Genomic DNA, 27,960 nt, shown 5'->3' with positions numbered 1-27,960 from the left:
ATATATATATATATATATATCAGTATTTACTGAGAAAAGCCCTTAAAAAATTATAATTTAAAGATATTACACACAAAGTTCCTATTTGACCTATTAATTTACATGACATTTAACAGTTAATGATTTCTGAAAAGATGCAGATATACATTTTATAGATATTAGCATTATCATCTGTATACAAAATACAAATTTTAATTAAATAAAGATTATTTAATAGAAATTAGCATATTTACATATTAATGAGCATATTTATAAAGCATTATTTCAATTATATTGACTACAGAAATTTCCACAAAATTTTAAAAAATGCATTGGATTTAGGTAAAAATAAAATTTGCTTTAGGGATAGCCACATTTGCCAGTGTTCGCCAAATTTTCGTGGGCAAAATTAATTAATTTCAAGGGGAATCCATGTGTTCAGGAATTTTGTGCAATACACAAATTTCGCAACTGATTCAAGTTGGTCACACAGATTAACCGCGTTGGCCAACAGAAAGTTGCTCGGTTTGGAAGTGACTTCTGTGTGAGCTATACTTTATACTGTGCTACTCTACTGACAATAGGCCTTTTGCTAATGTGAAATTTTGCCAAATGTGACTGCACCTTAATGGGAAAAGGATTTGATCAACTGACCTTAGCACGCTTGATGAACTCCTCTGTGGCGGCCTTCTCATTTTCCTTGACTCCGCGCCAGGCGTTGAGGGCTGAGGCCTGCAGGGCACGTCCATAGGAGAAGGTGAGGGCCCAGGGTTTTGTCAGAGGGCAGTTGTTGATGGCGTTCAAGTTGATAGACGCCTCCTCCTCACTCTGACCTCCAGAGAGGAATGTCACACCTGCCAGAGGAAATTCAAAATACATACAACTCACCACATAGTGTTCACTGCTCACACTTTTTAAAACATGCCATTTCCTTTTGTTATCTACGTCATGGCGCTCTTAAATCATGACGCTCCACATTCTTAAAAGCTTCAAAGCACAGCTGAGGTGTCTCCATTAGACTCGTGACTCACCGGTTACTGCGGGGGGAACGGTACGGCGCAAGGCTGTCACTGTAGCCATGGCAATTTCCTCATTGGAGAATTTGGTGGGGCAGGAGTGTCCAGCTGTCACCATGTTGGGTTTCAGAAGAGTTCCCTCCAGATAGACGTGATGGTCAGACAGGGCCTTGTAGCAGGCAGCAAGGACCTGGAGATACATGGGAAATAAAGAAAAGGTTAGTACATTTAATCATATAGCATGTTTCAACATTAAATCAAGTCTTGTTTGAATGCTATAAATTGATGTCACTTTTTATGTACCTACCTTCTCTGTAACATACTGGCAGCGTTTCAAGTCGTGGTCACCATCAGGTAGAATCTCTGGCTCAACAATGGGCACAATCCCATTCTGAAAATCCAAATGGACAATATTATGTCAAAAAAGTCACACTCCATTAGTTAAATCTTATCTCTGATATCTATGCATTAGTATTATTTATATACTATTATAGTATTTTTTCATATTTTGAATTTAATATTTACATTTTTCAGTTTTTCATTTTAGTTTGAGTCATATTATGTGCTTTTACCACAGTTTTTGAAAAACGTTTCTATTTAGCTTTATTTTTATTTAAAGGGGTCATATGATGCGATTTCAATTTTTCCTTTCTCTTTGGAGTGTTACAAGCTCTTGGTGCATAAAGAAGATCTGTAAAGTTGCAAAGACTAAAGTCTTAAATCCAAAGAGATATACAATTATAATCCATAATTATGTCCCCACTGGATGCAACAAATGCCTCGTTTATAATGGGTTTTCATGTTTTTGAATCATCGCTTTTTTGAATCATCTCGCTTTTTCAGACCGATGATCTTTGTAAAAATCGACGCGTTTCAGAAAGGCGGGGCATAGAGGAGAAACAATAATGTACAGTATGTGGAAAATAATGTGTTTTTTTAACCTTAAACCACATAAACACATTTCATTACACCAAATACACAAAATAATGTTCTTTTTAGCAGCATCATATGACCCCTTTAAGTTTTAGTTTGTCAGTTTATTTCAGCTAGTTTTCACTGCAACATTTCAAAAACATTTTTTTAGTTTTTAATATTTAGATTTAATTTCTGCTTTATTTTTTCAATTAACGATTCAGAAAATAGTTTTAGTTTTAATTAACAATAACAACACCGCTTGCCTTTAAGATGAACGCACAGACAGCCAAGACTTAATGAGCTCACCTGCTGGCAGATGCTGGCGTAGCGAGCCAGGACGTTAGCGTTCTCCATGATGGCTAACTCTGAAGGAGTGGTCTCGCTGATCTTCAGCACAGACCTCCACTTGGCAAAGTCAGCACCGTCTTTCTTATACTGAGCACAGCGTTCTGACAGGCCATCAAGCCCTTAAGAAAAACAGGTATCACTTTAACAAAACATCATTATTGCCATCAATTTTAGCAAATATTATATCAGCAACTGTAAGCTTACCCTGTGTGGTGGTCTCTCCATTTGTTCCTGCCAGAGGGACGACACCTTTGTCAACCTGTAAAAGAGGACAACCTGCTTTAGGATCAAAATGTCATGGCAGCATTGCTAATAGTCCAGGGTCCTCATTTATCAACAGTGCGTACGCACAGATGTGAGTGCATAAAAACAGTTTCACACAAAGTGTGGGATCTACCAACTTGTACTTATTACTTAGGAATGTGTGTAAATATAAGCACATCTCTGAGCATGCTTACGCAGAGAATCTAGTGGTAAAATGGCGATACTACAAAAAGAAAGTGCCGCCGCATGTGTCCTGTGTCTTTTAATTGCAAATGCTCAATTGATAATTTCATATTTCAAGCTAAACATTTGATTACTTACTGGTGTGCATAAGAACCGCGTGCACACGTTTGATAAATAGGGATTATTTTTGTACTTACATTCTAAATTTCATTTGTAGGATAAAATATAGAACCTTTTCTATGCACTCTTGATAAATGAGGGCCCAGGAGTCCTGACTGTATTTTCCAATAACTATCTTAAAAATAAATGTTTAACTATGCCGTATTTACCTATAAACTATAAATACAAAGAAAATGATACAAATATAATATTTCAAATATCTACAAACATCTTCAAGCAGCAAAAAAGGTCTAATTAGAGAACACCTTGTTGTGCCAAACATGAACAACCTGATTTAACCTAATAATCTTATCCTAATCCTTCACCTACATGCCTACTTATTTATAACTCAGCTCTCAGTATTTATGGCAGCACTGCATATTATATATATATATATGTGTGTGTGTGTGTGTATTTATACATATATATATATATATATATATATATATATATATATATATATATATTTATTTATATACACACACTACTAAAAATTTAGGAGTTGGTTGGTTCTGCTCTTGAAAGAAGTCTATTATGCTAAAGGTTGCATTTATTTGATCAAAAATACAATAAAAAATGTGAAAAATTATTACAATTTAAAAAATCTTTTTACCGTTTTATTATATATATTAAAATGTAATTTATTCCTGTGATGCAATACTGAATTTTCAGCATCATTACTCTAGTCTTCTGTGTCACATGACCCTTCAGAAATGATTCTAATATGCTGGTTTACTGCTCAAGAAAATTTTCTTATTATTATCATCAGTGTTAAAACACTTGTGCTGCTTAATATTTTTGTGGAAACCATGGCACATCTCTTCAGCATTTATTTGAAATAGAAATTTTTAAATGGCTTTAATGTCACTTTTGATCAATGTAATGCATCCCAGTTGAATAAAATCATTAATTTAAAATCAAATTTTGTACCTTGATTCCCACAACAATGCCCCTGTCCTTGATCATTTTGGCAAAGGGTGTGCCATCATCAGCTTTCTGGTAAAGGGTCTCGTGGAAGAAGATGACACCACCAATGCACTTGTCTATGCGCTCGTCAGCAGTGAAAAGGATCTGGCGGTACAGACGGCGGTTTTCCTCTCTGTTCTCGACGCCAATGGGGTTCAGGCGCTTTGCCATACTACCTGTATACATGCAGACATACACATCATTGTGTTAGAGGGACTGCCAGAAAGCTGTTTGCTGCATATTTCATGTTTGGAACAACATGAGGGGAATAAATGATCATACTGAAAGTGTTATTTCCATATAAGATGCAACCCTGACTGACCTGTGGACTCATCTGCAGCGAGGATGCCCTTCCCAGGAGCTACGATACGCTGAGCGATGTCCTGGAGCTCCTTCTTCTGCTCAGCTGTGAGTGCGGGGTACTGGTGCGTCATGTCTGCGGTTCAAAGCAACCTGCAACAGAGGAATGGCAGAGACACAACTGTCATTTCATCCATCTTATATATATTTCTATCATGACAACTCTCGGAGGGTGGCATGGTAATGTACATGACACTGTTAATGTGTTTAGTCTTGGTGGAATAGATCTGCTACGCTGCTGCTGCAGCAGAGTAAGTACCAAGACTTGCTACGGCCAATACATCCACATCATGCTGATGCAAGCATGTAAGAAACAGGCCTGTACATGTAACATACATGAAATAACCCCATATACGGCATACATGAATCACCCCATAGCAGACCTATACAGGTGGAGCTGGGGAAGGTGGAGGGTTTACTAAGCGCTACAGCAAGCACTAGCTGCGTATTTGAATGCTGAACAGCAAGGTCACTGGCCGCTGATACAAAAGGAACCAATCAGCTGTTTCATGCCAGAACTTTGGAGAAATACACACGCACACACACTATTGTTCAAATATTTGGGGACATTAAGATTTTTTTAATGATTTTGAAAAACTAAAAATATTAACATTGTGAAATATGCTTAAAATAACTTACAATTAAGCAATAAAATAAGCAATTTAAAATAACCATTTTCTATTTTAATATATTTTTAAAATGTAATTTATTCCTGTGATAGCAAAGCTGAATTTTCAGTATTATTACTCCAGTCTCCAGTGTCAAAAGATCTTTCAGAAATCATTCTAATATCCTGATTTGGTGCTCAAGAAACATTTCTTATTATTAGCAATGTTGAAAACAGTTCCACAATTTTTGTAGAAACCATACTTAAAGAGCTACACTATGGCTCTTGATTTGGGAATCAGATCATGGCTCGAATGGGAAATTGGCAGTGCGTTCTGCTGCTTAGAAACACTACTTCACCCAAAGAAAGTCACAACAGGAACAACAATTTGTCTCCTGGAAACGTCTGATTGCTGGCTATGGATAAACAAAGCTGTGCCTCATTATTCAAGGTATCTAAAAGGGTCTGGTTAATATTCAGTCCCACTCTTCCTCACAAGCTCTTCAGCGAGGCTGAGTTGCATAATAACGTGGACTAAAGCCAGCAGAGCGTCTTCTATCGCTGTTATGCAATCACACTCCTCTAATCTCTGCTGTCAATCCCCATTAGACATGCCCCACTGTCTGTTACTACACGGTATTAGATTGGCACAGCATTTCATTAAAAGGGTTTGGTTACTTGTGTAAAAGAAGTACAATTTAGAATACGTAAAAAAAAAAAAAAAAAGTACTTATTATGGAAATAATATATTTTAAAAGATAAATAATTGTGAACTGAATGTAAATGTTTTACTTAACTGCATGCTAATTGCAATTAAATCAAAATGCATTATAGTTTAATTTTATATTTAATGCAATTAGCTGAACATAAACGTGCTTTAAATGTAATACTGAATAATAACCTACATTTAAAACTATAATCAAGTGCATGTTCTTTAGTGTTTGTCAACTTCTTAAAGCACAAAATGATTCATTATAGATTAAAATAATGATTTAAAATTGATGTTAAATTAAAAGGTTTAATTAGAAATTATTACAAAGTGCTCTTTGTAAAGTCCACCTAAATGCTTTAAGAAAGAGTAATGAAAATTGACATTTATTTCATTGATATTATGTTATACTTAAAAATATACTTCTTACACTTCTTTTACACAAAGGTTATTTTTTTCACCCAATAATCACTCTGTCACATTTCACCATAAATATCGTTCATATTGACACTGGAGTTTCTTGCTTGTCTAAATCCCTTCTATGCCTGTATACTGATTACATTGGCTGAGTGCTCCCCCATCTCTGTGCTGAATGGAACAAGCCAAAACCGGCACAGACTGGCTGGTCTGTGTTGATATAAATCACAGTTAGATGCGTTGTGACCCAAACACACCAGTTCATGCACAGAACTCATGGAATAAAAGAGAAAACCAACCTATCAAGAAGCACAGAATGTTTTAATGTTATATTGTCCTGAACGGCTAGTTAGAAAATCAGAGATACTCCTCTCATTTTAATTAGAGACTAAACAAATCAGTTGATTTGAAGCCAGTTGTTGTTTCTCTAGCATCTTAACTATTGTTTTATTTCTTTGTTGTCATATGGTTTATCACAGTTTTACTGAAGTGACAGGAGAGCTCACTCTGTGAATGAATCCGGCTCATTGTATTTGTTGAACAATGGAAGTTTCCACAGAAAAACACAGCCTATGGCCGCGGCTCACCTCAATCAGAGCACATTTTCAAATATTTTTTTGCAAGGGATGCGTCACGACATGCTCCTACCATTCCACTGAGAAGAAAACAGGCATCTGACATATTGAAGGAGTCTTCATTGACTGGCATTATTTTGAGCAATGTTAAAGGGATAGTTCACCCAAAAATTAAAATTCTGTCATCATTTACTCACTCTCAGTCTCAAGTTGTTCCAAACCTGTACAAGTTTCTTTCTTTTGTTGAGCACAAAAGAAGATATTCTGAAGAATGTTGGTAACCAAACAGCTGATGGTAGCCACTGACTTCCATGCAATGGAAGTCAATGGCTACCGTCAACTGTTTGGTTACCAACATTTTTCAAATCATCTTGTACTCAACAGAAGAAAGAAATATACAGGTTTAAAACAACCGGAGGGAGAGTAAATAATGACAACATTTTTGGGTGAAAAATGGAAATGTTTAATGCTAAAGGCCACAAGCATTAGCTTCATTTATGATGTATTGGCTTCAATAATATCGCAAAGGGCAAACAGAGGTCATTTTGATGTATGACCACAGTCAATGATCCATGTTGAAGAGGTGTCCACTGGTCCTAACTCAAAGTGACCTCCCCTGCCCTTTGCTTGCAATACAAACATATCAGCACATTAACGGGTTACTCCACCCCAAAATGAAAATTCTGTCATTAATTACTCACCCTCATGTCGTTCCAAACCCGTAAGACCTCCGTTCATCTTCGGAACACAAATTAAGATATTTTTGATGCATTCTGGGAGCTCTCTGACCCTCCCATATAAAGTTATTTTTGTTTTCTTTGCGTACAAAAAGTATTCTCATAGCTTCGTAAAATTACGCTTGAACCCCTGATGTCACATGAATTATTGTACCGATCTCCTTGCAATTCTGTCATTAATTACTCACCCTCATGTCGTTCCAAACCCGTAAGACCTCCGTTCATCTTCGGAACACAAATTAAGATATTTTTGATGCATTCTGGGAGCTCTCTGACCCTCCCATATAAAGTTATTTTTGTTTTCTTTGCGTACAAAAAGTATTCTCGTAGCTTTGTAAAATTACGCTTGAACCCCTGATGTCACATGGATTATTGTACCGATCTCCTTGCAACGTTTCTGGACCTTGATAGTGTTACTTACATTGCTGTCTATGGGAGGGTCAGAGAGAATTTTCATTTTGGGGTGGAGTAACAGTTTAAATATGGGTTATCGCTTATAGCCAATGTATTAAACCTCAAAAGTTTCCAAGTCGCAAAATATACTTCTGCTAACCTAGGTCAACGTAATAATTGTTAACAAAAAATTCAAAAGATTAAGTAAATAAATAATAATTTTATCATTAATATTTATTTATATATTTGATAATTTCAATATGTAGTTTTATTCAAATTTATTTTTAGCTATTTTATCAATTTGCTATTTATATTAAATATTATGAGAGTCCTATAAACACTAACGGGAATAGGTTGGAGATACACCTAGATATTATTTAGACTGCTTGCCAATGTTACATAGTTTATTATATAATATATCATAGACAACTGCAAGCTCTGTTTAAATGAGAGAGAACCACCATCAGAACGCCATCAGTGTTTCTAATGCAAGTGAATACATTTTGATGAGTCATGATGACACTGTTTAGACACTGCACTTTTAAGTCATTTAGTTACAGCCTTAATTCTTAACTGGTTTTAAACAAATAACACAGTGGATCAAATCAATGCCTATAAGGCATCAATCTGCTAGATGCTTGGATATACAAGCCCAAAATAGCAGGATAGAGAAGCTAACCAGTCGATTAACAGTTATGGGCATGAGGAACAACCCCTTACGATCATTGCAGACCCCTTTTAACATTGCACATACAAAGCTGAACAGATTTGGTGCTTTACATCTAATTACAAAAGACAAGAAATGCACTGAAAATAATTTCAAATGCTTATCCCTAGGTTGATAATGCCATCCTATTGAAAACCTGTTCTTTTATTCAAACAAATCTTTATAGGGTGTGTCAATAGCCTTGAAAAAGATGTTTCTCAAAGAAAACGTACGAGGCATAAGTGACAGCTGACTGATTCAGTCTGCATCTGTTGCTCTGCACTGCATCATGCGCAACAGTGAGTCAGTGTTTCACCCATTTTTCCAATGGCTTTGATCCCGGAAGTATCTTCCCTATTCATTTTTTCCACAGGGATTTCAATGAAACAAACCAGCCTGCTCCGGAACAAATCACGACATTACAAATTTGAGGGAAAAATGTATATGTATGGTGGAAGACTGTGCACTTAAACTGTGGCATAATCAAATAAAACAACACTACAATATAAAAATGAAGTATGAAAACAATATTTTGAGTTCAGTGCAGAATATTAATACAGTTACAAATAGCAGGATGAGAGCATCTGCTGAGCTTTTCTGATTGGTGGATCTCGCTTCAGGATTATGGGTAGTGTAGTTCTTCACACAGAACTTGCCAATTTCCCTTAAAATTTGAAATTACACTGATTTGTTGGCTATTTCTCTGGAAAATATTAATTACATGTTTCATTTTAAAATGTTTAAAATATTAATTAAATGCTTTTTTTTTTATTTCAACAGGCCTAAAAACTATGGAAGCCCGTTTCCGCCACTGAATAAAAAATAAAAGAGGTAATTGCGACTTTTTAATCTCACAATTCTGACTTTTTTCCTCAGAATTGCGTGATACAAACTCGCAATTCGGACTTTTTTTCTCAGAATTGAGAGATATCAACTCGCAATTGCGAGTTAAAAAGTCATAATTGAGAGATATAAACTCGCAATTCTGAGAAATAAAGTCAGAACTGCGAGATATAAACTCACAATTCTGACTTTTTTTCTCGCAATTGCGATTTTATATCTCGCAATTCTGACTTTTTTTCTCAGAATTGTGAGATATAAACTCGCAATTGCGAGTTATAAAGTCAGAATTGTGAGATATAAACTCGCAATTGCGAGTTATAAAGTCAGAATTGTGAGATATAAACTCACAATTCTGAGAAAAAAAGTCAGAATTGCGAATTTTTATCTCGCAATTGTGACTATATCTCGCAATTCTGACTTTATAGCTCGCAATTGTGAGTTTATATCACGCAATTCTGTGAAAAAAGTACGAATTGCGAGGAAAAAAAAGTCAGAATTGCGAGATATAAACTCGCAATTGTGAGAAAAAAAAAGTAAGAATTGCGAGGGAAAAAAAGTCAGAATTGCGAGATATAAACTCGCAATTTTGAGAAAAAAAGTCAGAATTGTTAGTTTTTATCTCGCAATTGGGACTCTCGCAATTCTGACTTTTTTTTTAGTCAATTGTGACTATATCTCGCAATTCTGACTTTATAGCTCGCAATTGTGACTTTATATCACGCAATTCTGTGAAAAAAAGTCAGAATTGTGAGATAAAAAGTCGCAATTACCTTTTTTTATTTTGTATTCAGTGGTGGAAACGGGCTTCCATAAAAAACCTATCACATGCATTATCTTATCTTCAAACAGATATTATGCATGGAGAAATGCAATGGTTATGTAAAAGATACAAAAATAAAAGAAGTACGTAAAAGAAGAAATAAAAGAGTCAAAGGCCAACGTTTAGAGAACTGTACATCCTGAGCTTATCGTCAGCTTAGTACATTTCACCTGGAGCAGCACTATATGTCCCCGCGGTGTCCTCAGAGAGGAGAGACACCATCCTCAGCACGTACACACGACACGCGAGAGGATGAGAACACGCTCGCGCGATTCATATGCGCCGTGACGCAACGCGATTCTAGTTGCGTCGCTAGCGGTGTAGATGGGATGTTAAAGCGTCCGAGGGCAACATTTAGGGTGAAGGACATCTTTGACTAAACCTAAATTTGATGTACATTATTTAAATATCTCTAAGGATGTGTTTAAAATCTCTACTTCATCACGTTAGCTCATCTCTGCTAGGCTAAGCTACAGTGATGTAGGACATGCCTACGTGCAGATCAGCCACACTCCCTTCTTCCGCAGACAGCAGCAGCATCCATGATGCATTTGATGATGATGACCTACACGTGCGTATGATGCTTTAATTAGCATGTTCTGTGAAATAAACGCTGTTAAAATAGATTCGGTTTGTCGGGTTTCTGTTAGCTCTACTCTACATATGCGGAAGAGAGATGGTGGTGATGATGATGATGATGATGTGTTCACCCATGCTCAGGGTGACATTGAATGTCATGAATGTCGACCCCTTACGATCATTGCAGACCCCTTTTAACATTGCACATACAAAGCTGAACAGATTTGGTGCTTTACATCTAATTACAAAAGAAAAATGATTCTGTTTATCTCTTTATATAGTTGACTTTTGAGTGTTTGAACCCTTAAAAACGAACATTTCACACCGACGTCTTTTATATGTTTGACGTATTTGCTATAAACACTGCTAAAACGTATTTATCATTGTCCCATGATAGAGAAGGCCTTCGATAAGTAAATGAGACGACCACCTGTCGGATCATACATATTTACTTCTGACACTCAATGCAAAGCAAACAACTGACGTTGCACTATTAATATAGCAAATATTTTAGATAAAATTACAACAGAAATGAACAAAACTACATTTAACGACAAAAATGGTCTGTTTACAAAACGAGTAAATGACATGTCATTTAAGAAAGCGGCAGTGTCCCTATAATTAAAAAAAATATATATATATTTTAAATAAACAATTCAATCACTTACCTGTTTAGAAGAGTGATGCAAAAGATGCCCTACTGTCGACAGCCTCCTGTTTCAATGCCGCAACGCAACGTGACCGCTTAGAAAAACCAACCCACCTAGGGGCGTGGCTTTGGTCACGACCTTATTGTAATAATGAATATTCATGAGTCTTTAAAGTGACCTCGCGCGTCACAGTCAGCGCTTTTGTGAAATCAAATTAAAATGTGATAGAAATAATGATACTTTTTATATATTCAATATAAAAACATAAAAGAATAAAAAGAAAGAAAGTGAATATTTGCCTACAACTATTTTTTGTCTATTAATTAAATATGCAATGTTTACTACATATACAAACCAATAAATGATTGGTTCTTTTTAAACACAAAACCCTCTATTTACTTAGTATGGAAAAGTGTTTAAAAATATCTCTTCTTATATTAGAGAGATTTAGAGAGAGATCAATAACTCAATAACTACAAATATATTTTTTTTACTACATTATTTCCTTTATTCTTTGCTTCGTATTTAATAAAGGATCACTGGTGTCAGGCATTCTGGGCATAAAACAAATACTGTCATCTCAGGCAGAAAAGGTTATTCATGCATACATGGGCATCCAACCAGGCCCTCAGCAGTGGTTAAAATAACAGTATGAACAATAAAGCCAATAGGAAAATTAGTATAACACATAACCACAGTCCCTTTCCCACAGTATCAGTCCACAGTGCATTATGGAAAAAATGCACAGTGCTGAGCATATAATGTTATATAAAAGTAAAAATATCCACTTGACAATCTGATCCTTTTAGCATTAAAGTGTATTCCTGAGGGGTTGTGAAGCTTTCAAAACATTATAAACTAGGAAGAACTGAATTTATGGTATGCTTGTTTAATGAAAATGCAGTGATGGCATATTAATGAGGACAAAATAGTCAAATAACGTCAAAGGATATGAGGAACTATGAACCACATTTCACTAAATGTCTCAACAAAAGGTAAGGAATTCAACGCACGGATTAGAGTGTCTCAATAAGAAATACACTTAACAACCAAATTCCTTCACAGAAGAATAACCTGCTATAAAAAGGTCCACCTAAAAAAATGAAAATTCTGTCCTCGTTTACTCACCCTCATGTCATTCCAAGCCTGTATTTGAGTTTTTTTCTACTGCAGAACACTAGAGAAGTTATTTTGAAGAACGCTGGCAACCAAACAGTTTCCGTTTTTACTGACTTCAATTGTATTTTTTTGTACATTCAATGGAAGTCAGCTGTGCAGTAACCAACATTCTTGAAAATATCTTGTTTTGTGTTCCACAGAAGTTAATCATACAGGTTTGGAATGATGACAAAATTGTCATTTTTGGGTGGACCATCCCTTGAAGTATTCCTTCTTGCCCCACGTGCTTCTGAGGTGTCTGATTTTAAAACTCCCGACAAAATTGTCTTAAAAAGTTAAACAAACACTTCTCTTTGGGAAGCATCGTCCTGAGGTACATGGCTTTGCATGAGTGCTTCTACCCGCTCCATGTTGGCCAGAGTCGGGGAAAGGTCTGGAGCGGTGGGTGTGCACGGTGAGGTTAAGAGAAAGTCACAGTCAAAGTTTGGGAAGGGCTCCAGGGTCAGGCCTCGACGGGCTTTGGCAGGGCGGTCAGGCCGGTTCTTCAGCTCCAGGATCAGCTCCATGGGGCTCTTTTGGAGCAGATGGGAATCAAACGGTGTGCCGTGGAAAAAGGTTTGCCGCTTGAAGCGTTCCAGTGTCCGAAGGCGACGTGCTGGAGTCTTACAAAGAAGCTGAGGAGAGGAAAGATTGGTTCAAATGATTAAATAAATGGATCTCAATGTCTCAAACTGTGCTCAGAATCGCCAAGATCCCAGCAATCAAAAATCACAGCTTTTAGTATGAACTCATCAGAAGCTCTACATTTTGAAGGGACAATTCATCCGAAATTGTTACGTGACGAAAAGTCTATCATCATTTACTCACTCTCATGTTGTTCCAAAACTGTATGATCTTCTGTGGAACATAAATGAAGATATTTTCAGACATGTCTTAGAGTTTGTTGTCCATACAATTGAAGTCAATAGGGTTTAGTGTTGTTTGGTTCCCTTCAAACTAATGTTTCACAGAAGAAAGGTTTGAAGGAACAAAAGGGTGAATAAATGACGACAGATTTTTTGGGTGAACTATCCCTGGATATCTTAAGATAATTTGGCTCCTTTTTATTCAGAGAATTTGATGAGACTTAAAACTGAAAGCTGGTTTTTAACTGATGACTTTGGGATCTTAGCAATTCTGAGCACAGTTTGAATAAATGATGACAGAAAAATGTACTATCCCTTTCAGTTTTTTGAACTCTATACTCTTACTAAATGTAAACAATGATCTCATTTAAGTCTTGAACTTTTAGGGTTTGCAGAGAAACAACCGAGACACTTGACTGATACAATTTCAACATTTTGGCAAGTAAACCAGGTCCAGGTCTCACCTCTGTAAGCAAGAGAGCAAAAGGAGGAGAGAAGTTTTTTGGCATCTCATAAAGGAAGCTGCGTACTCGCCTCAGCATGCTACAGTGATCTGTCTCTGGATACACAGGAAACTGAGACAAACATGGAGGGGGAGGGGAGTTCAGAATGACTTGGCAGAAAAGGCACATCTATTCACACAGAAACTCACAAACGTTTCTTTTTTTCCGACAATAGGCCGAAAACACATGTTGGTGCAAATATACATGTATGTGCATTTGTCCTTACCTTTCCAGTGGCCAATGCAAAAAGAAGGATGCCGAGAGACCACCAATCAGCTGCGTGGTTGTAGGGACCACCGCTAAGGACTTCAGGAGCTGAAGAGACAGATTTCTTAAGAATCCTGTTTACATTCCACATATAGCTAGCATATAAACGTCCTTTCATTAGCTCAGCCATAAATATCATTAATGGCTCATTTTGCGTTTCAAGAGACTATTTATGTATATTATTCCATATATTTTTCATATACGTCAAAGTAATCATTTGTTTTAATTTCTTCTTTTATTACAGATTTACCCATGTATTGGATTGTCCCACAAATAGTGAACGCCCTTCCTCCACGCTCCAGACGCCGGGACAAACCGAAGTCAGCCAGTCGTAGATGGCCTTTAATAAAATATCAAAAACCCACATTCACATAGTAACACTAGAAGATTTACATAATAATAATTCATATTTTTCTATTATGAACATATACAATTTATGATTAGATGGTTGTTTGATGTCATTTGAGTTTTATAAGCCATATTTCACTTTGATGTCATATTTTCATTTTCACATCTTAACAAACAAATATTGAAATATCACAATTATGAAATCAGTGGATTGGATTATTTGTTTAATTGCTATTATGATATCCTGTTTGTGTAAATACTCTAGCCGTTTTCTTTGGCCTGGAAGCCTGAAGCTTGGATGTTCTGGAACATTCCATGTTTACAAAAAACAAGCAGAAAGCTACTGCCCTCCACTGGCGGGACTACAGAACACAGACTGCCTTACCCTCATCTGTTAGAAGGACATTCTCCATCTGTTAAAAATACAACAGAGAATGTTTTAAGGCATTTTAGAGTTCATATTCATTACTTAAGGTCATTAAATTAAAACATCATTACATTCAAAACACAGAATACCTTCACATCACGATGGATGATTGCACAATCATGAAGGAACCCTATAAAACATGATATTTAAAGTATTATTTTGATAAGCATTTATAGCTATTGTACTTGAGCAAAAATTGCTTGGCATAAAATGTCCATGGAGGTTTTTGTGTGTGTGTGTGTGTGTGTGTGTGATTTTAGGTTGAAATAATTATATTATATTAAATTTATATAGTATAAACCGCTGTTCAAATGTTTGGGGTCAGTAAGATTTTTTGAAAAGACATTAATACTTTAATTCAGCGAGGACACATTAAATTAATCAAAAGAGTGACAGTAAACACATTTGGAATATTACAAAAGATTTCTTTTGCAAATAATTGCAGTTTAAAAGGATCCAGCGGTTATCGTGGTTTCAACAAAAATATTAAGCAACTGTGATAATAATAATTGTTTCTTGATCACCAAATCAACAAAATAAAGCATATTAAGACTGGCTGCTGAAAATTCAGCTTGGCATCACAGGAATAAATTACATTTTAAAACATTCAAACAGAAAACAATTATTTTAAATTGTAACAATATTTCACAGCATTACAGTTTCCATTGCATTTTTGACCAAATAAGTGAAGCCTAGGTGAACATAAAAGTTTTTTCTTGTCATATAGATTTGCTTACCTAGAGCAGAACCTAATTCAGCAGCAAACACTTTTACCACATCCTCTCCGAACTGACCAATCATCACCCAGTATGTGTACAAGTCCCCTGTGCTGCAGTAATCACACACTAGAGAGGGAATATTCAGAAACGAACCATATAAACAGCGCCTGAATGTGCAAATCCCAAATATAGACAAACACAAAAATCCAACTCAAACAGGCTAAGACCAGAGAAAACATCTGTCACTTGACCAGATTCATAATTCATCAGTCAAGACCATCTGTTTCTAACATTTATGCCCTCATCCAGACCACTGGTAAAACATCATGGTCAGATTAAGTACAGAACACTGTTATGAAATAGGAACTTAAGCTTGATATAAAGAAATCCCAATAGTGATCTAGACTGAATTAAGCGTAAAAATAGGAGTAAAACAGTGCAGGCTGTGAATGAAGGAATCAGGTGGTAATCAAAGGAAGTGACACAATCATCATAACTTTAGTTAGGAGAAAGCATTCAAGGGGTGAACATCATAGTGGAAGAAGTAAACTGACTTTCACAAATGCAGTCAGGATCACTGGGAAATCAAACACTGGGGGGAAAAAGGACTTGAGGTTTAGAGTGTGGAGTGCTAATAAGTGGGCCCAGATTGAATCTGTGGATTTTTTGGCATTGTCTACACTGATTTTCATCTATCTATCTATCTATCTATCTGAGGCTGCATGTCTTTAAACATTCAAGCTTCAAGTATTCAAGCTTTCTGGTCAGGCTTTCTCAAGCCAAAATTATTTAAGTTATTTTTGAACTACACAAGTTTGTCTAGATGAACCTATCTAGTTCAAAAGACTTTGTAGGACTAATTTTATTTTCAACTGTAGATGGTTGTTTAGCAAAAAAAAAGTAGGCCGTCATGAAATCAGCACCATGGATAGCACCCATATTCTATATAACTGTGGTTCACAACTGGTCCTGCAGGGACATTTTGTACGTTTCTCTCATCTGACACACTCAGTTCAGTTCATAAAGTTCTCTGCTAACAATCTGATGATCTCAGTGTGCTGAGCAGTGGGTTTCCTGCACTGAGAACCACTGCTATAAAATATGATTTGCTTTCATTCTTTAGAATTTGGGAACCCTCTCTCTCTGATACTCTGTACACAGTGCGCCACACAGAATCAAAAAAAATGTTTTCAATTAAAAGTGGAGTGTTTTACACTTTCTCTTTTCCCAGCATTTGTTGAGCATTGTGACACAGCAGCATTTGCTTGACCAATGGCTATGAATATGAAGTGGGATTATCTGTTTGGCCAAACGATGGCAGGTGAGAGGATTGTTTGGTAAAATTGTTAGAAGAACAAACATTTTTACACTCTTCACCTTTAATGTCATATATTTAATAATTATTAGGCACATCAACTCTAAAATATAAACCTTTAAACTTTTCAACATAGATCATTCACTAACGTTCAAAAGTTTGGGGCACTTTTTTAAAAGAAATTAATGCTTTAATTCAGCAAAGACACATTAAATTGATCAAAAGTAATATTAAAGACTTACAAAAGATTTCTATTTCAAATAAATGCAGCTCTTTAGAACTTTTTATTCATTAAAGAATCCTGAAAAAAATGTGTCATGGTTTTCTCAAAAATATTCAGCAGTGCAACTGTTTTTAACACTGATAATAAGAAAAAAATGTTTCTTGAGCACCAAATCAGCATATCCAAATGATTTATGAAAGATCGCGTGACACCGAAGACTGGAATAATGGCTGCTGAAAATTCAGGAAAATATTTTGAAAACAGTTATTTTAAATTGCAATATGTCGTCGCCGATAGCCTCGTGCTTAGTGCGCCAACATATACTGTGCTCACGACGACCCGAGTTCGATTCCCGCCCCCCTCTCTCTACCCAATACTTTCCTGTCATCTCTCCACTGTCCTGTGACTGTCTGAATAATAAAGGAATAAAAAGCTCAAATATATATATATATATATATATATATATATAAAAAATGCAATAATATTTCACAACATTGCTGTTTTTACTGTTTTTTGATCAGATAAACACAGCCTTTGTGAGCAAAAGAGACTTTAATAAACTTCAATGTATCATTTCGGATTATATGTCCTCCTCACAGCTTCTCACAGAATAAAAAAAGAGTTCAGGTGGAATAATAGTTTGTAGGAGCTCCAGGGAGGTTTTGTGTCAGGGCCACATGGCACTTGGTGTGAGGGAAGACTGATTTAGTGGTGGGAAAGGCAGGAGGAGAGTTGGGGCAGGGGTGCGTTCTGAATCACTCACTAATGTAGATGTGCCGCTGGGTCTGCCAGCAGTCCTGCAGGTCGTGGACAAAAGGGTGGTGGACCTGACGCTGCAAAGCAACAGTTTGACAACAAGAGCACAGGTACAGTGAGTCATAAACCTCTGAGGTTTTGAACTCGACCTCTTCATGTACCAGGGTGATAAAGACACCTGCTTATATTCATCCTAGCTCTCTTCCAGTGAATTTGCATCTACTAAAACACAAACCATCTCAATTTCCATTTACGACATAAGCTAGGAGTCAGTGGCTGCAAAAGATGACACTGACCATTAGACCTGATAAAAATGATGACATCATAGAACATTGAGGCTCACCTGGACTATTACTTCCTCCTTAGACTGCTCCAAAACTCCCAAGCGCAAAATCTCAGATTTCGGAATAACCTACATTAGACAAAAAAACACAAATGGTGAATAAGCATTACTGTGTCACAATGATAGGCTGTTTATTCTTCCTCATGAAGAGGACCAGTTCAAAGTTTAGGGTCAGCAAGATATTGTTTTTTTGTAAGAAATAGCCTATATTTTTTTTCAGCAAGGATGCATAAATGTGTTCAAAAGTGACAATAAGGACATTTATAATACAAAAGATTTCTTTTAATGCTCTCCACAAAAACATTAGGCAGCACAACATGTTTCTTGAGCATCAAATCAGATCATTTGACACTGAAGATTGAAGTAATGATGCTGCAAATTCAGCTTTGCATCACAAGTTTAAATTACATTTTAAAATAATATAAAAATAGAAAAGTTATTTTCAAATGTAATATTATTACACATTATTACTGCTTTACTGTATTTTTGATCAAATAAATGCAGCCTTGGAGAGCATAAGAGACTTCAAAAACAAAAATTTTACAGGACCCAAACCTTTGAACGATAGTATACAATAAGTATACATATACACTGAACAAAATTATAGCTCATGAAAAATGGGGGCAAAAACAAAAGTGTTGCATTTATAATTTTGTTCAGTGTATATATATATATAGAAACATATTTTTAAATGTGTAAAAATATGAAATTACAAAGAATTGTAAACGAGTGTGGGTGTATACAAGTTTTACCTTAACTGCATAGATCTTATGCTTCGACTTATCCTTAACCTTTAAAATGGGACCAAAAGATCCTTTTGCTATGTAACCCAGGACCTATGATATGAGAAAATAATGAGAAAAATATATATATATATATAAAATAAGAAATAAGAAAATGTTGACTAATAAGTAAGCTTTTTTTCATCTTTGGTCCTTAGTGTCTCTCACCTGAAAATGTTCATGTCCTGGGACATTGCGATGGGGGAATTCGGGCAGAAACATGTTGATAAAACTTGGCAGACTCCATTCCATACGGAGTTTCTCAGGCCCCGGTAATGAAGAGACCAGGTGCTCAGGAATGGATGGCTCCTTGTCACAAATCATTCTATGTGATCCGATTCGTAATGGGTTGATTCGGCAGAGACCAGCTGGGAGAGAAATCCCCACAGCAGAGAGAAATCCCCGCCATCTGGATATTTGTGACTGCTCCTCCGACCCTGTACACTGCTGTGAACGAATGTCATTAAATAATAATTACATGGTTACTCATATTCCAGCGATGACCTATTTTTGTTAACATGCCCTTGGATGTCTCGCTAACTGTGGATACTATTCTTTTATTTTAAATAAGAATAAGAAACTGAATAAATATACAAGAGGAAAATAATGGGTTATAAACAACATAGTTTAAGGAGAAATTTTGTAAATAAATTTGGTCATTTAAAATTAACTGTTCTTCTGTCGTGTCCCTACACCAGAGAGAATTATGGAAGAATAAATATGGACACATATTACATTTTCAATTAATGTGAGTGTGTGTGTATGAGAGAGAATGAGTGAATAAAATATCCCTCTGTAAAATATCACAGCAAATTGATTTCATACTCATGCTCATGGAATTTTGGGAGCAAAAATTAAAAAATACGTTATAATTCAGTCCATGGCAAATGGAAGTATTTTTGTTCCCTATAAGAGTTCAACAGTGTCATTACCGCAACATAATGGGCAGTGGTGCAATTAACAGTGTGCAGTGGTAATGATGAATTTATGAAAAACAGATGCGTACAGTCAGTTTGAAATACATTGAATATCCCATAAATTCCAATATACATTTAAAATGTTTTTAAATAAGAAATATCAAGTCAAAACTGCCCATAGTCAAGGAACCACCATAATATTCATATTAATTAAAGTAGATGACACGCTTTTCCCTTGGCTTTTGCTTTCAGTCAAATCCACACAAATGTAAAATGGCTATGTATTTATTAACTATAAATATGTATTTAAAGGGGTCATATGATGCTAAAAATAAACCATCCGGATCCATTGCACAAAAGGTTCTTTAAAATATTGTTCAAAGGAAGGTTCTTTGGGGAACCTAAAATAGTTCCTCTATTTTTAGATTTTACATACAGTTATGTTGACTCACAGCACTGCACATTTTTTTTTTGACATTTATTTGACTCAGTTTAGTTCTCTCCTAATCAGCCTATACATACAAAATGTGCAGAAATTGAAAAAGGAAGTACAGTAAAAACTCAAAAGAGAAATGAAATGGAAAAAGGAAAGAAAAATAAATATAGCAGATCAGGATTTTTGTTGCTTACAATGATGTAGAGGGGAAAAAACAAGCAAAATTAAAAATATCATTTATTTGTGCTCCAGGAGTGTTCTGGACAGTGTTATTTAATCACTGAGTTATTACTATAGTTTTTATTAATATTCTTAATTTGTTTTTTAATATTTTATGTTTTATTTTAATTTTAGTTGTTTAGTTTGTTTTATCGTTTTTTATTGTTTTTTAAGTCTACATAGTTTTATGGTTATTGATAGCACATCACGTTAAAACTATGAAACATACAAAACATAATGTTTTTATAATGTATATTTTATTTGATTTCATATAACATTTTTTAATGGCTTTAGTTTTAGTTAACTAATGCTATTAACACTGGTTCTGGATTATTTCTCATTTTTGTCAGATTATACTGACTAAAACATACACACAAGTGTATCACATGTGACAGCTGATCTTTTCAGCATCACTGGGTTACATAAAACAAGGGATTGGATTATCTCATGAACAGTGTTGTTGCAGAATGCACAGTTGGTATGACTGAATTTATGACAACATATGAACCTTCATTACTTTTAATTCTGCCTAACACTATTCCTGATTTATTATTTAGACATTTTGAAAATTTGTCATATTCTTGTCTGAATTTTTATTTATTTTTAAATAAATTGTGCAGTGCCCTTTTCATGCAGAGGCAATGTGATTTTGGCTTCATGAGAAAATACATATGAGAAACGTGTACAGTTTTAAAATATGGTACTTTGACAAATAATATACATGTTTCTCACAGTCTCAATGACAGTTTAGCTTTATTCTCTTTCTGTCCCTATTTTTCTTGTTCACGAATACACATACACACACGTTCCATATACACATACACAAATACACACGTCAAATGTCTTTAGAATAATGGATTAGAAACAGTAGCTGCACAATTGCCCATAATGCATGAATGATAATGTTGAGAGCTACACTGAAATCATTCCTCTACAAAGGGGAACCATATGTGGCTCCTTAGGTGAGGCTTTTCAAAAAGAAAAATAAATGCTAAAAATAATTATATAGCTACTTTTTTCTCTTTTTTTCTCTCTCTGCAAATAATTTGTAGCCTATGTAGGCTAATGTATAATGAAATAAGTATGTAATCAAGGCCTATAGTATGCTAATTTTTATTTACTCTTGATATTTAATTGCAATATTTAAATTATACATTAAAAGCCATGTATATAAATATCTATATTTAAATATAATCATAAACAAATGTTTTATTAGTATACTATTGTGACATAAGGCATTTTAACAATCTGCAATTATGACATTAATTTCAATATTTCGTTATAAAACTTTGCCATTTTTCATCCCATAGGATATATATTAAAGGGGTCATGACAGGAGAAACCAAATTCCCATGGATTTTTTGACACAGAAGAGGTCTTTGTATGTTTAATACATCCTGCAAGTTTCATAACTTAAAATGTCCTCATCGTCAATAAAAAAAAGCATTTATGTAATAACCCTCAGAGAGCAGCTAATTTTGGATCGCGGAGGTGCAAGGAGTCATCATCCAGGCAGTCATTTGCATAAAAACTGCCTCCAGAGCAACACATCTATGAACAGTCTTCTTCTCACCATAGGCCCCACCCACTGGCGTTCAGCCACTTAAAGGGTTAGTTCACCCAAAAATGAAAATTAGCCCATGAAAGCATCCTAGGTGTATTTGACTTTCTTCTTTCAGACGAATCCAATCGGAGTTATATTAAAAATTGTCCTTGCTCTTCCAAGCGTTAGAATGGGCGTAGGTGGGTGTTTTTGTTCAACAGTCCAAAAGTAGTTAAATAAAGCGCGCGCATCCATAATAAAACGGGCCTCACATGGCTCCGGGGGGTGAATATAGGCCTCCTGTAGCAAATCCATGCGTTTTTGTAAGAAAAATATCCATATTTAAAATGCTATAAATACTTTTTTCTCACTTCTGCTGACTGTCATGCGTGCAAGCTGTTCTGGGCGGATGACGTAAGACGTACGATTTGCTACAGGAGGCCTTTATTCACCCCCCGGAGCCATGTGAGACACATTTTGCTATGGATGTGTGTGCTTTATTTGACAACTTTTGGACTGTTGAACAAAAACAGCCAGCTACTCCCATTCTAAAGCTTGGAAGAGCAAGGACAATTTTTAATATAACTCCGATTGGATTCATCTGAAAGAAGAAAGTCATATACACCTAGGATGCTTTGAGGGTGAGTAAAACATGGGCTAATTTTCATTTTTGGGTGAACTAACCCTTTAAGGCTTGATCACGCTGAATGTGAGTGTCGCGTCGCGACAAAAGCAAATAGAAATTACAATGACTGCCGCTATCTTGTCTACACTAGATACAGTATACAGATGCGTGTTTGCTTCCTGACGCAGTCCACGAGCTTCAGTCTGTAGTCAGGACAAATGGAGTAAAAGAACGTTTGCTTTGACGCGTTTGGTTTAAACAGCTCGTTTTTGCGTCGTTGTACAGAAATCATAAGGTTCCCAGCATAAGGAACAAGTGGATAGTTTATTTTTAATGGCATCCCAGATTGTGTGAGAGGGATGTCCAGAAAATTTTGTTTTGTAAACGAGGCACAATGTCGTGGAGATTTCACAAAGAAGCATTTGTTGAAAGATGAAGCGGTACTAGATCTGACTGCAGCTGAATCACAAACCATAAGTAAATGCTTTCATTATGCTATGTCTGGAAATTACCATTTTATTTTGATTATGTTGTCATAACACACATGCAATAGCAAGGGGGCATTGATACTGTTTCCTATGCAATGACATTAGCCAATCATAACAGCGCTGATTACTGATAATAAGCCTTAGGACCCGCCCCTTAAAAGCACAGGCCGTTGTAGAGAGAGGGTCAGAATGAGGTTGAAAACAATATTTTTTCCATATATTTATTAATTTATTGTGCAAAAAAACTTGATTAACATAATAAGTAAACCTCAAGGAACATATTAAAATAATTTTAAAAAATCCATATTGACTTTAAGGCTACTCCACTAAAGTTGTATATTTAAACCACTTATAGATCACTGAGAAAAACAATTAGGCTAATGAAAATCAAACTGAATCAGTGGAAGTTTTATATATATTTCATATAGTGATCAATGCATTTCTTTCAAGCATTTCTATAAGAAGTTATTTTATCATATTTTACTATGAATATTTTATTATTTAATAAGGAAATGTCGCCTCCTAGGTAATCGTAGGACAAATGCGTGACTTGCCTTCGCCATAGTAGCATTCGTAAACTCACATCCCGGAAATTCATTTGTCAAGATGGCGACGCGCATTGTAAGCATGCGGTTTTTGTGCACAATATTTCAACCAGTATTGACATTGCGATGTCATTGCGTAAATATCAAAAGATATGTGCGTAAACGCATTGGTGTGTCTGGCTCAATTTCAGTGAAAGGGTCTATGGAAAATTCGAAACAAGTCGTCAGTCAAAACGAACATTTATTACAAGACAACATTTTCAGAAACCCAAAAAAAGACAGCGTTCAACGACCCGACAACATCTCGGATTCAGTACAGTTCTCACAATTACCTCGGGAAAAGGTGATAAACGCAGACCTCTGCGACAATCATCAGCCCACCACATTGTCCCGTTTTGGAGAAGTTGATGGTTTGTTGTATGAGAAAGCACAACCTGAGGACAAGAGTTTGACGTGAGTAAAATATTCACATTTGTTATTACGTGATTCGTGCCCGAGAATACAAAGAACAACTGTTTTTTTTGTTGTTTGTTTGTTTTTTGCAAAAGCTAATTTAAAGATAAAATTGAATATGCAAGAAATGAGTATGAAGACAAAAGTGTTGACAATTTTGTAAACTTTAAATAATTCTGAATGGCAAGCTATTTATTAATAAATTAATAAAGGGGGGGTGGATCAAAAACTCTCCTTTGTAAAAGGCTTTCTGTAGCAAACTTAATGTAGTCACTTAAGGTTGTGAAAAATGAATAGTGTATCTTGCATCTTGTGGATGTTGTTTTCACTGTTAAATGTATTTACTACAAATGATGCTGCATTTAATCTCCATTGTATATGCAGGAGGTTGGTCAGCATAGCTCGATCTAAGAAGCTTCGGGAGCAGCAAGGTAAGGTTGTTCTGGAGGGAAAGCGTCTTATACGCAGCGCTCTGGATGCAGGGGCCATAGCGCAAACTGTTTATTTCAGTTCAGTGGATGCACTGCGGGAGCTTCCCCTGGATAAACTCGGACATACCAGCATTGTGAAAGTCAGAAAGGAAGATCCTAAAATCTGGTCTGATCTTGACATCTCAAAAAACATAATAGGTAAGAGACCTGCATTAGCAAAACAAAACAAATGGTCCCGCTCATACAGCAGCACCTTAATTTGATATTTTCTAATTGCAGCCATATTCAAACGGCCCGAAGCATCCCATTTAACATTCTCAGAAGAAAAGTATGGCAAGCCTGTGCCTCTAACACTGATTTGTGACAATGTGAGAGACCCTGGAAACCTGGCCGCAGTGTTACGCTCTGCTGCTGCCGCCGGGTGTCACAGTGTGCTGCTCACTAAAGGTATCAGCAAAGCTAAGACATTCTCAATTTATTTACTTATGAAACTTTTATCTTTAAAAAAAAATACCCATTCACACCAAGAATGATAACTATAATGATAACAATAGAGATATAGTTGTAATAATCATTCTAATCTAACAGAATAGCTGAGTCCACATCACAACTATAATGATACTTGATGCATAATGTATAATGTACTTGGATGGTTTACTATTTCCGGTTGAAAATCAAAATGCAGATCCATGAACACTCTAGCTGCATCTCATTTTGGAGACTGTTATTCCTTGTGAGGTGTAAAATACTGTAATTTATAAAAAAAAAAAGTATTTAAAATGCACCCTTCAAATGCGACATCGGGAGGATGCAGCCTCTGAAATGAGATGCTGCTCTAATAGCTAATATTACCCATATAACCCTTTGCACATTGGATGAGGATTTGATTATAACTATGTACACAAATAAAAAGTCTTAAAAAACTATCAACGTCGGCGCCGATGGCCTCGTGGGCAGCGTGCCGACATATAGCGCCTTTGCGCTTTGGGCGTCCCGAGTTCGAGTCCCAGCTCGTGGACCTTTCCCGATCCCACCCCCCTCTCTCTCTCTCACCCACTTCGCTTCCTGTCGACCTACTGTCCTATCTAAATAAAAAAGGCATAAAACGCCAAAAATAAATCTTTAAAAACAAAAAACAAAAAAAAACTATCAACATGGTGGATATGTGTGACAGACAGTTATGTAGAGAAAGAGGTTTGAGTGATTAATAATCAATATCTAACCTGATGATATCTGCGTTATATTTTATCTTCAACAACACTGAACTTCTTAAAGATTTTCATAAAAAGTATTCTTTTTAAATATCAGAAATTATTAAATTAATTCGACGTTTCAAATGGTCTGATTTTTATTTACATTCATTTAGATATTTACTTTCATGTATTATATTAAGCAGTGATTACATGACATTTATTTGACAGCTTTACAGTTGAAACTTGATATTGTTTTTATTGATTATCTATTGATTTTGTTTATAATTAAATTCTGGCAATCTCCCCTCAGGATGTGTGGATGTTTGGGAGCCCAAAGTTCTTAGGGCAGCCATGGGCGCTCACTTCCGTCTCCCTGTAATCCCAAGCCTAACATGGAGTGATATTCCAAGTCACCTGCCCAAAACAGCAACCATTCACGTAGCCGACAACTGCAGCACCACCTTGACTGAAGATAACAATACCGTAATCCCTCAACAACAGAAAAAGCCTTCTGATTACGGTTGGGTCAGAGGACATCAGTACCCAAGGAAGGTGGAATATGAGGATGATGATTTCTGTGGCTTTGAGGATTATGATAGTGGCAAATCCCTCGAGACGCAGTATTATTACATTGACTGGGTTGCTAGGCACACAGGTCTTGTAATTGGTGGAGAATCACACGGTCTGAGTCGGGAGGCTTTGCGATTGGCTGAGAGGACTGGAGGACGGAGGTTACTGATCCCCATGGTATATGGTGTGGACAGCCTGAACTCTGCCATGGCTGCAAGTATTTTGCTTTTTGAAGGAAGGAAGCAGCTGCTGTCACTGGCTGAGAAGATAAGAAGTTGACAGAGACCACAGCTTCGTGAAAAAAGATGATAAAGCCATGCAATCATTACATAATGTTATGTAATATAAACACATCCAGTATGTTTTTCTGTGTGATATTTAAATATTTGTATGTAAATAAGGCCTTTTGATCTGACTGGAATTCATTCATTCAAAATGGAAAAATACTATTGATTTATGAGTAAAAAAAAACAAAACAATTTCCATGTCCTCAGTATTGAAATAAACCGTTTCAAAATTATGGCCGCAGTATGTTTTGGGAGTAAGAGTTGACTGGGGGAAAAAATGTTTTAAATACGGGGTCATTCTACAGAAACGTCCACTTTTGGTATGGCAAGGTAAGTAGATAAGACTAAATTGTTACATTTGGCATACATTTGGCAATCGGTGAAAGTATTTTCGCTTTCGCAATGAAACACACAGCATCTTCACGGCATGGCGGCAACAACAACAATAAAGTTACGCCTTCTTTATTTGCGTGAACATTTGGCCGGCGTTATGCAAATCTTCCCACACAGTGACGTAGACATGTCACTGAATATCTCTTTGGGTTTGAGACTTTAGTCTTTGCAACTTTAGGGATCTTATCTATTCACGAACAGCTTGCAACACTCCAAAGAGAAAGGAAAATTTGAAATCGCATCATATGGTTTAACATTGGGGTATCACCCGAAGTCCAACAGCCAGAATAAATGGAAGATACAAGAGATTGGGAGATACCTGCGGTAATATTGTCCTGAAAATCAAGACAGTTGGAGCCGTTACCTCCCATGGGCCGATTATGCACAGAACTCTCTGCGTCAAACCACCACCGGATTAACCCCTTTTCAGTGCATAATCGGCTACCAACCGCCCCTGTTTCCTTGGTCAGGTGAGCCTTTGGACATTCTAGCTGTCCACCACTGGTTCCATAAGAGCGAGTGGGTCTGGGACTCAACTCACATTCACCTTCAGAGGACAGTTCGGAGACACAAGAGCCAGGCCGACGCTAGAAGATCAGTGTAGTGGTTCGCTGGGTTAGGAATGAAGAAGAAGTGGGGGTAGCGAGCAAAACAGGCTTTATTGTCCCACAAATAAAGAAACAAACTTATAAGGCACACTGCCTTCGCCAAACATCAAGCAAAACAGTCCAACACTATCCGTGCTGCCTTGTACTCTCTTCCCTTGTCCCAGGTGTGGGAGCTGCTTAAAATGCCATCTCTCCGCCAGTCACTGGAATTAGAGACAGGTGTTAATTTTCATGCACTTGACCTCCTTATCCCCACTCGTCTCTGCACTCATTCTCCCGCTGCAGCCCTCGCTCTACCACGCCCCCCTCGCCACATACA

At 36.3% G+C, this 27,960-nt stretch overlaps 3 protein-coding genes across 3 annotated transcripts in view; 1 reads left to right on the top strand and 2 right to left on the bottom strand.

Annotated features, from left to right (window-relative positions):
* Window positions 1-11,344, bottom strand: part of aldocb (aldolase C, fructose-bisphosphate, b) — a 12,782-nt gene extending 1,438 nt beyond the window's left edge. The window contains exons 1-8 of the mRNA XM_016451514.1: window positions 11,245-11,344; window positions 4,153-4,283; window positions 3,795-4,006; window positions 2,463-2,517; window positions 2,217-2,377; window positions 1,303-1,386; window positions 1,011-1,185; window positions 634-833 (exon numbers count right to left, since the gene is read on the bottom strand). Of these exons, the coding sequence (XP_016307000.1) occupies window positions 634-833; window positions 1,011-1,185; window positions 1,303-1,386; window positions 2,217-2,377; window positions 2,463-2,517; window positions 3,795-4,006; window positions 4,153-4,264 (999 nt within the window). The 5' untranslated portion in view covers window positions 4,265-4,283; window positions 11,245-11,344. The remainder of the gene's footprint in view (window positions 1-633; window positions 834-1,010; window positions 1,186-1,302; window positions 1,387-2,216; window positions 2,378-2,462; window positions 2,518-3,794; window positions 4,007-4,152; window positions 4,284-11,244) is intronic.
* Window positions 1,983-19,334, bottom strand: rskrb (ribosomal protein S6 kinase related b). The gene is made up of 12 exons (XM_016451513.1): window positions 19,102-19,334; window positions 18,904-18,987; window positions 18,152-18,220; window positions 17,816-17,885; window positions 15,533-15,640; window positions 14,885-14,925; window positions 14,754-14,781; window positions 14,271-14,360; window positions 13,980-14,068; window positions 13,715-13,825; window positions 12,677-13,019; window positions 1,983-2,016 (listed from the first exon to the last, which is right to left on the bottom strand). The coding sequence occupies exons 1-11, from the start codon at window positions 19,255-19,257 to the stop codon at window positions 12,681-12,683; spliced, it is 1,185 nt and encodes a 394-aa protein (XP_016306999.1). The 5' UTR covers window positions 19,258-19,334; the 3' UTR covers window positions 1,983-2,016; window positions 12,677-12,680.
* A 4,422-nt stretch (window positions 19,335-23,756) lies between these two features.
* Window positions 23,757-26,935, top strand: mrm3b (mitochondrial rRNA methyltransferase 3b). The gene is made up of 4 exons (XM_016451570.1): window positions 23,757-24,159; window positions 24,544-24,788; window positions 24,870-25,037; window positions 26,094-26,935. The coding sequence occupies exons 1-4, from the start codon at window positions 23,768-23,770 to the stop codon at window positions 26,630-26,632; spliced, it is 1,344 nt and encodes a 447-aa protein (XP_016307056.1). The 5' UTR covers window positions 23,757-23,767; the 3' UTR covers window positions 26,633-26,935.
* The last annotated feature ends 1,025 nt before the right edge of the window (window positions 26,936-27,960 follow it).

Source organism: Sinocyclocheilus anshuiensis, unplaced genomic scaffold, assembly GCF_001515605.1.
Source record: "Sinocyclocheilus anshuiensis isolate Anshui unplaced genomic scaffold, SAMN03320099.WGS_v1.1 scaffold207, whole genome shotgun sequence".
NCBI lineage: Eukaryota > Metazoa > Chordata > Actinopteri > Cypriniformes > Cyprinidae > Sinocyclocheilus > Sinocyclocheilus anshuiensis.
This window is presented reverse-complemented; position numbering and strand designations above follow the sequence as displayed.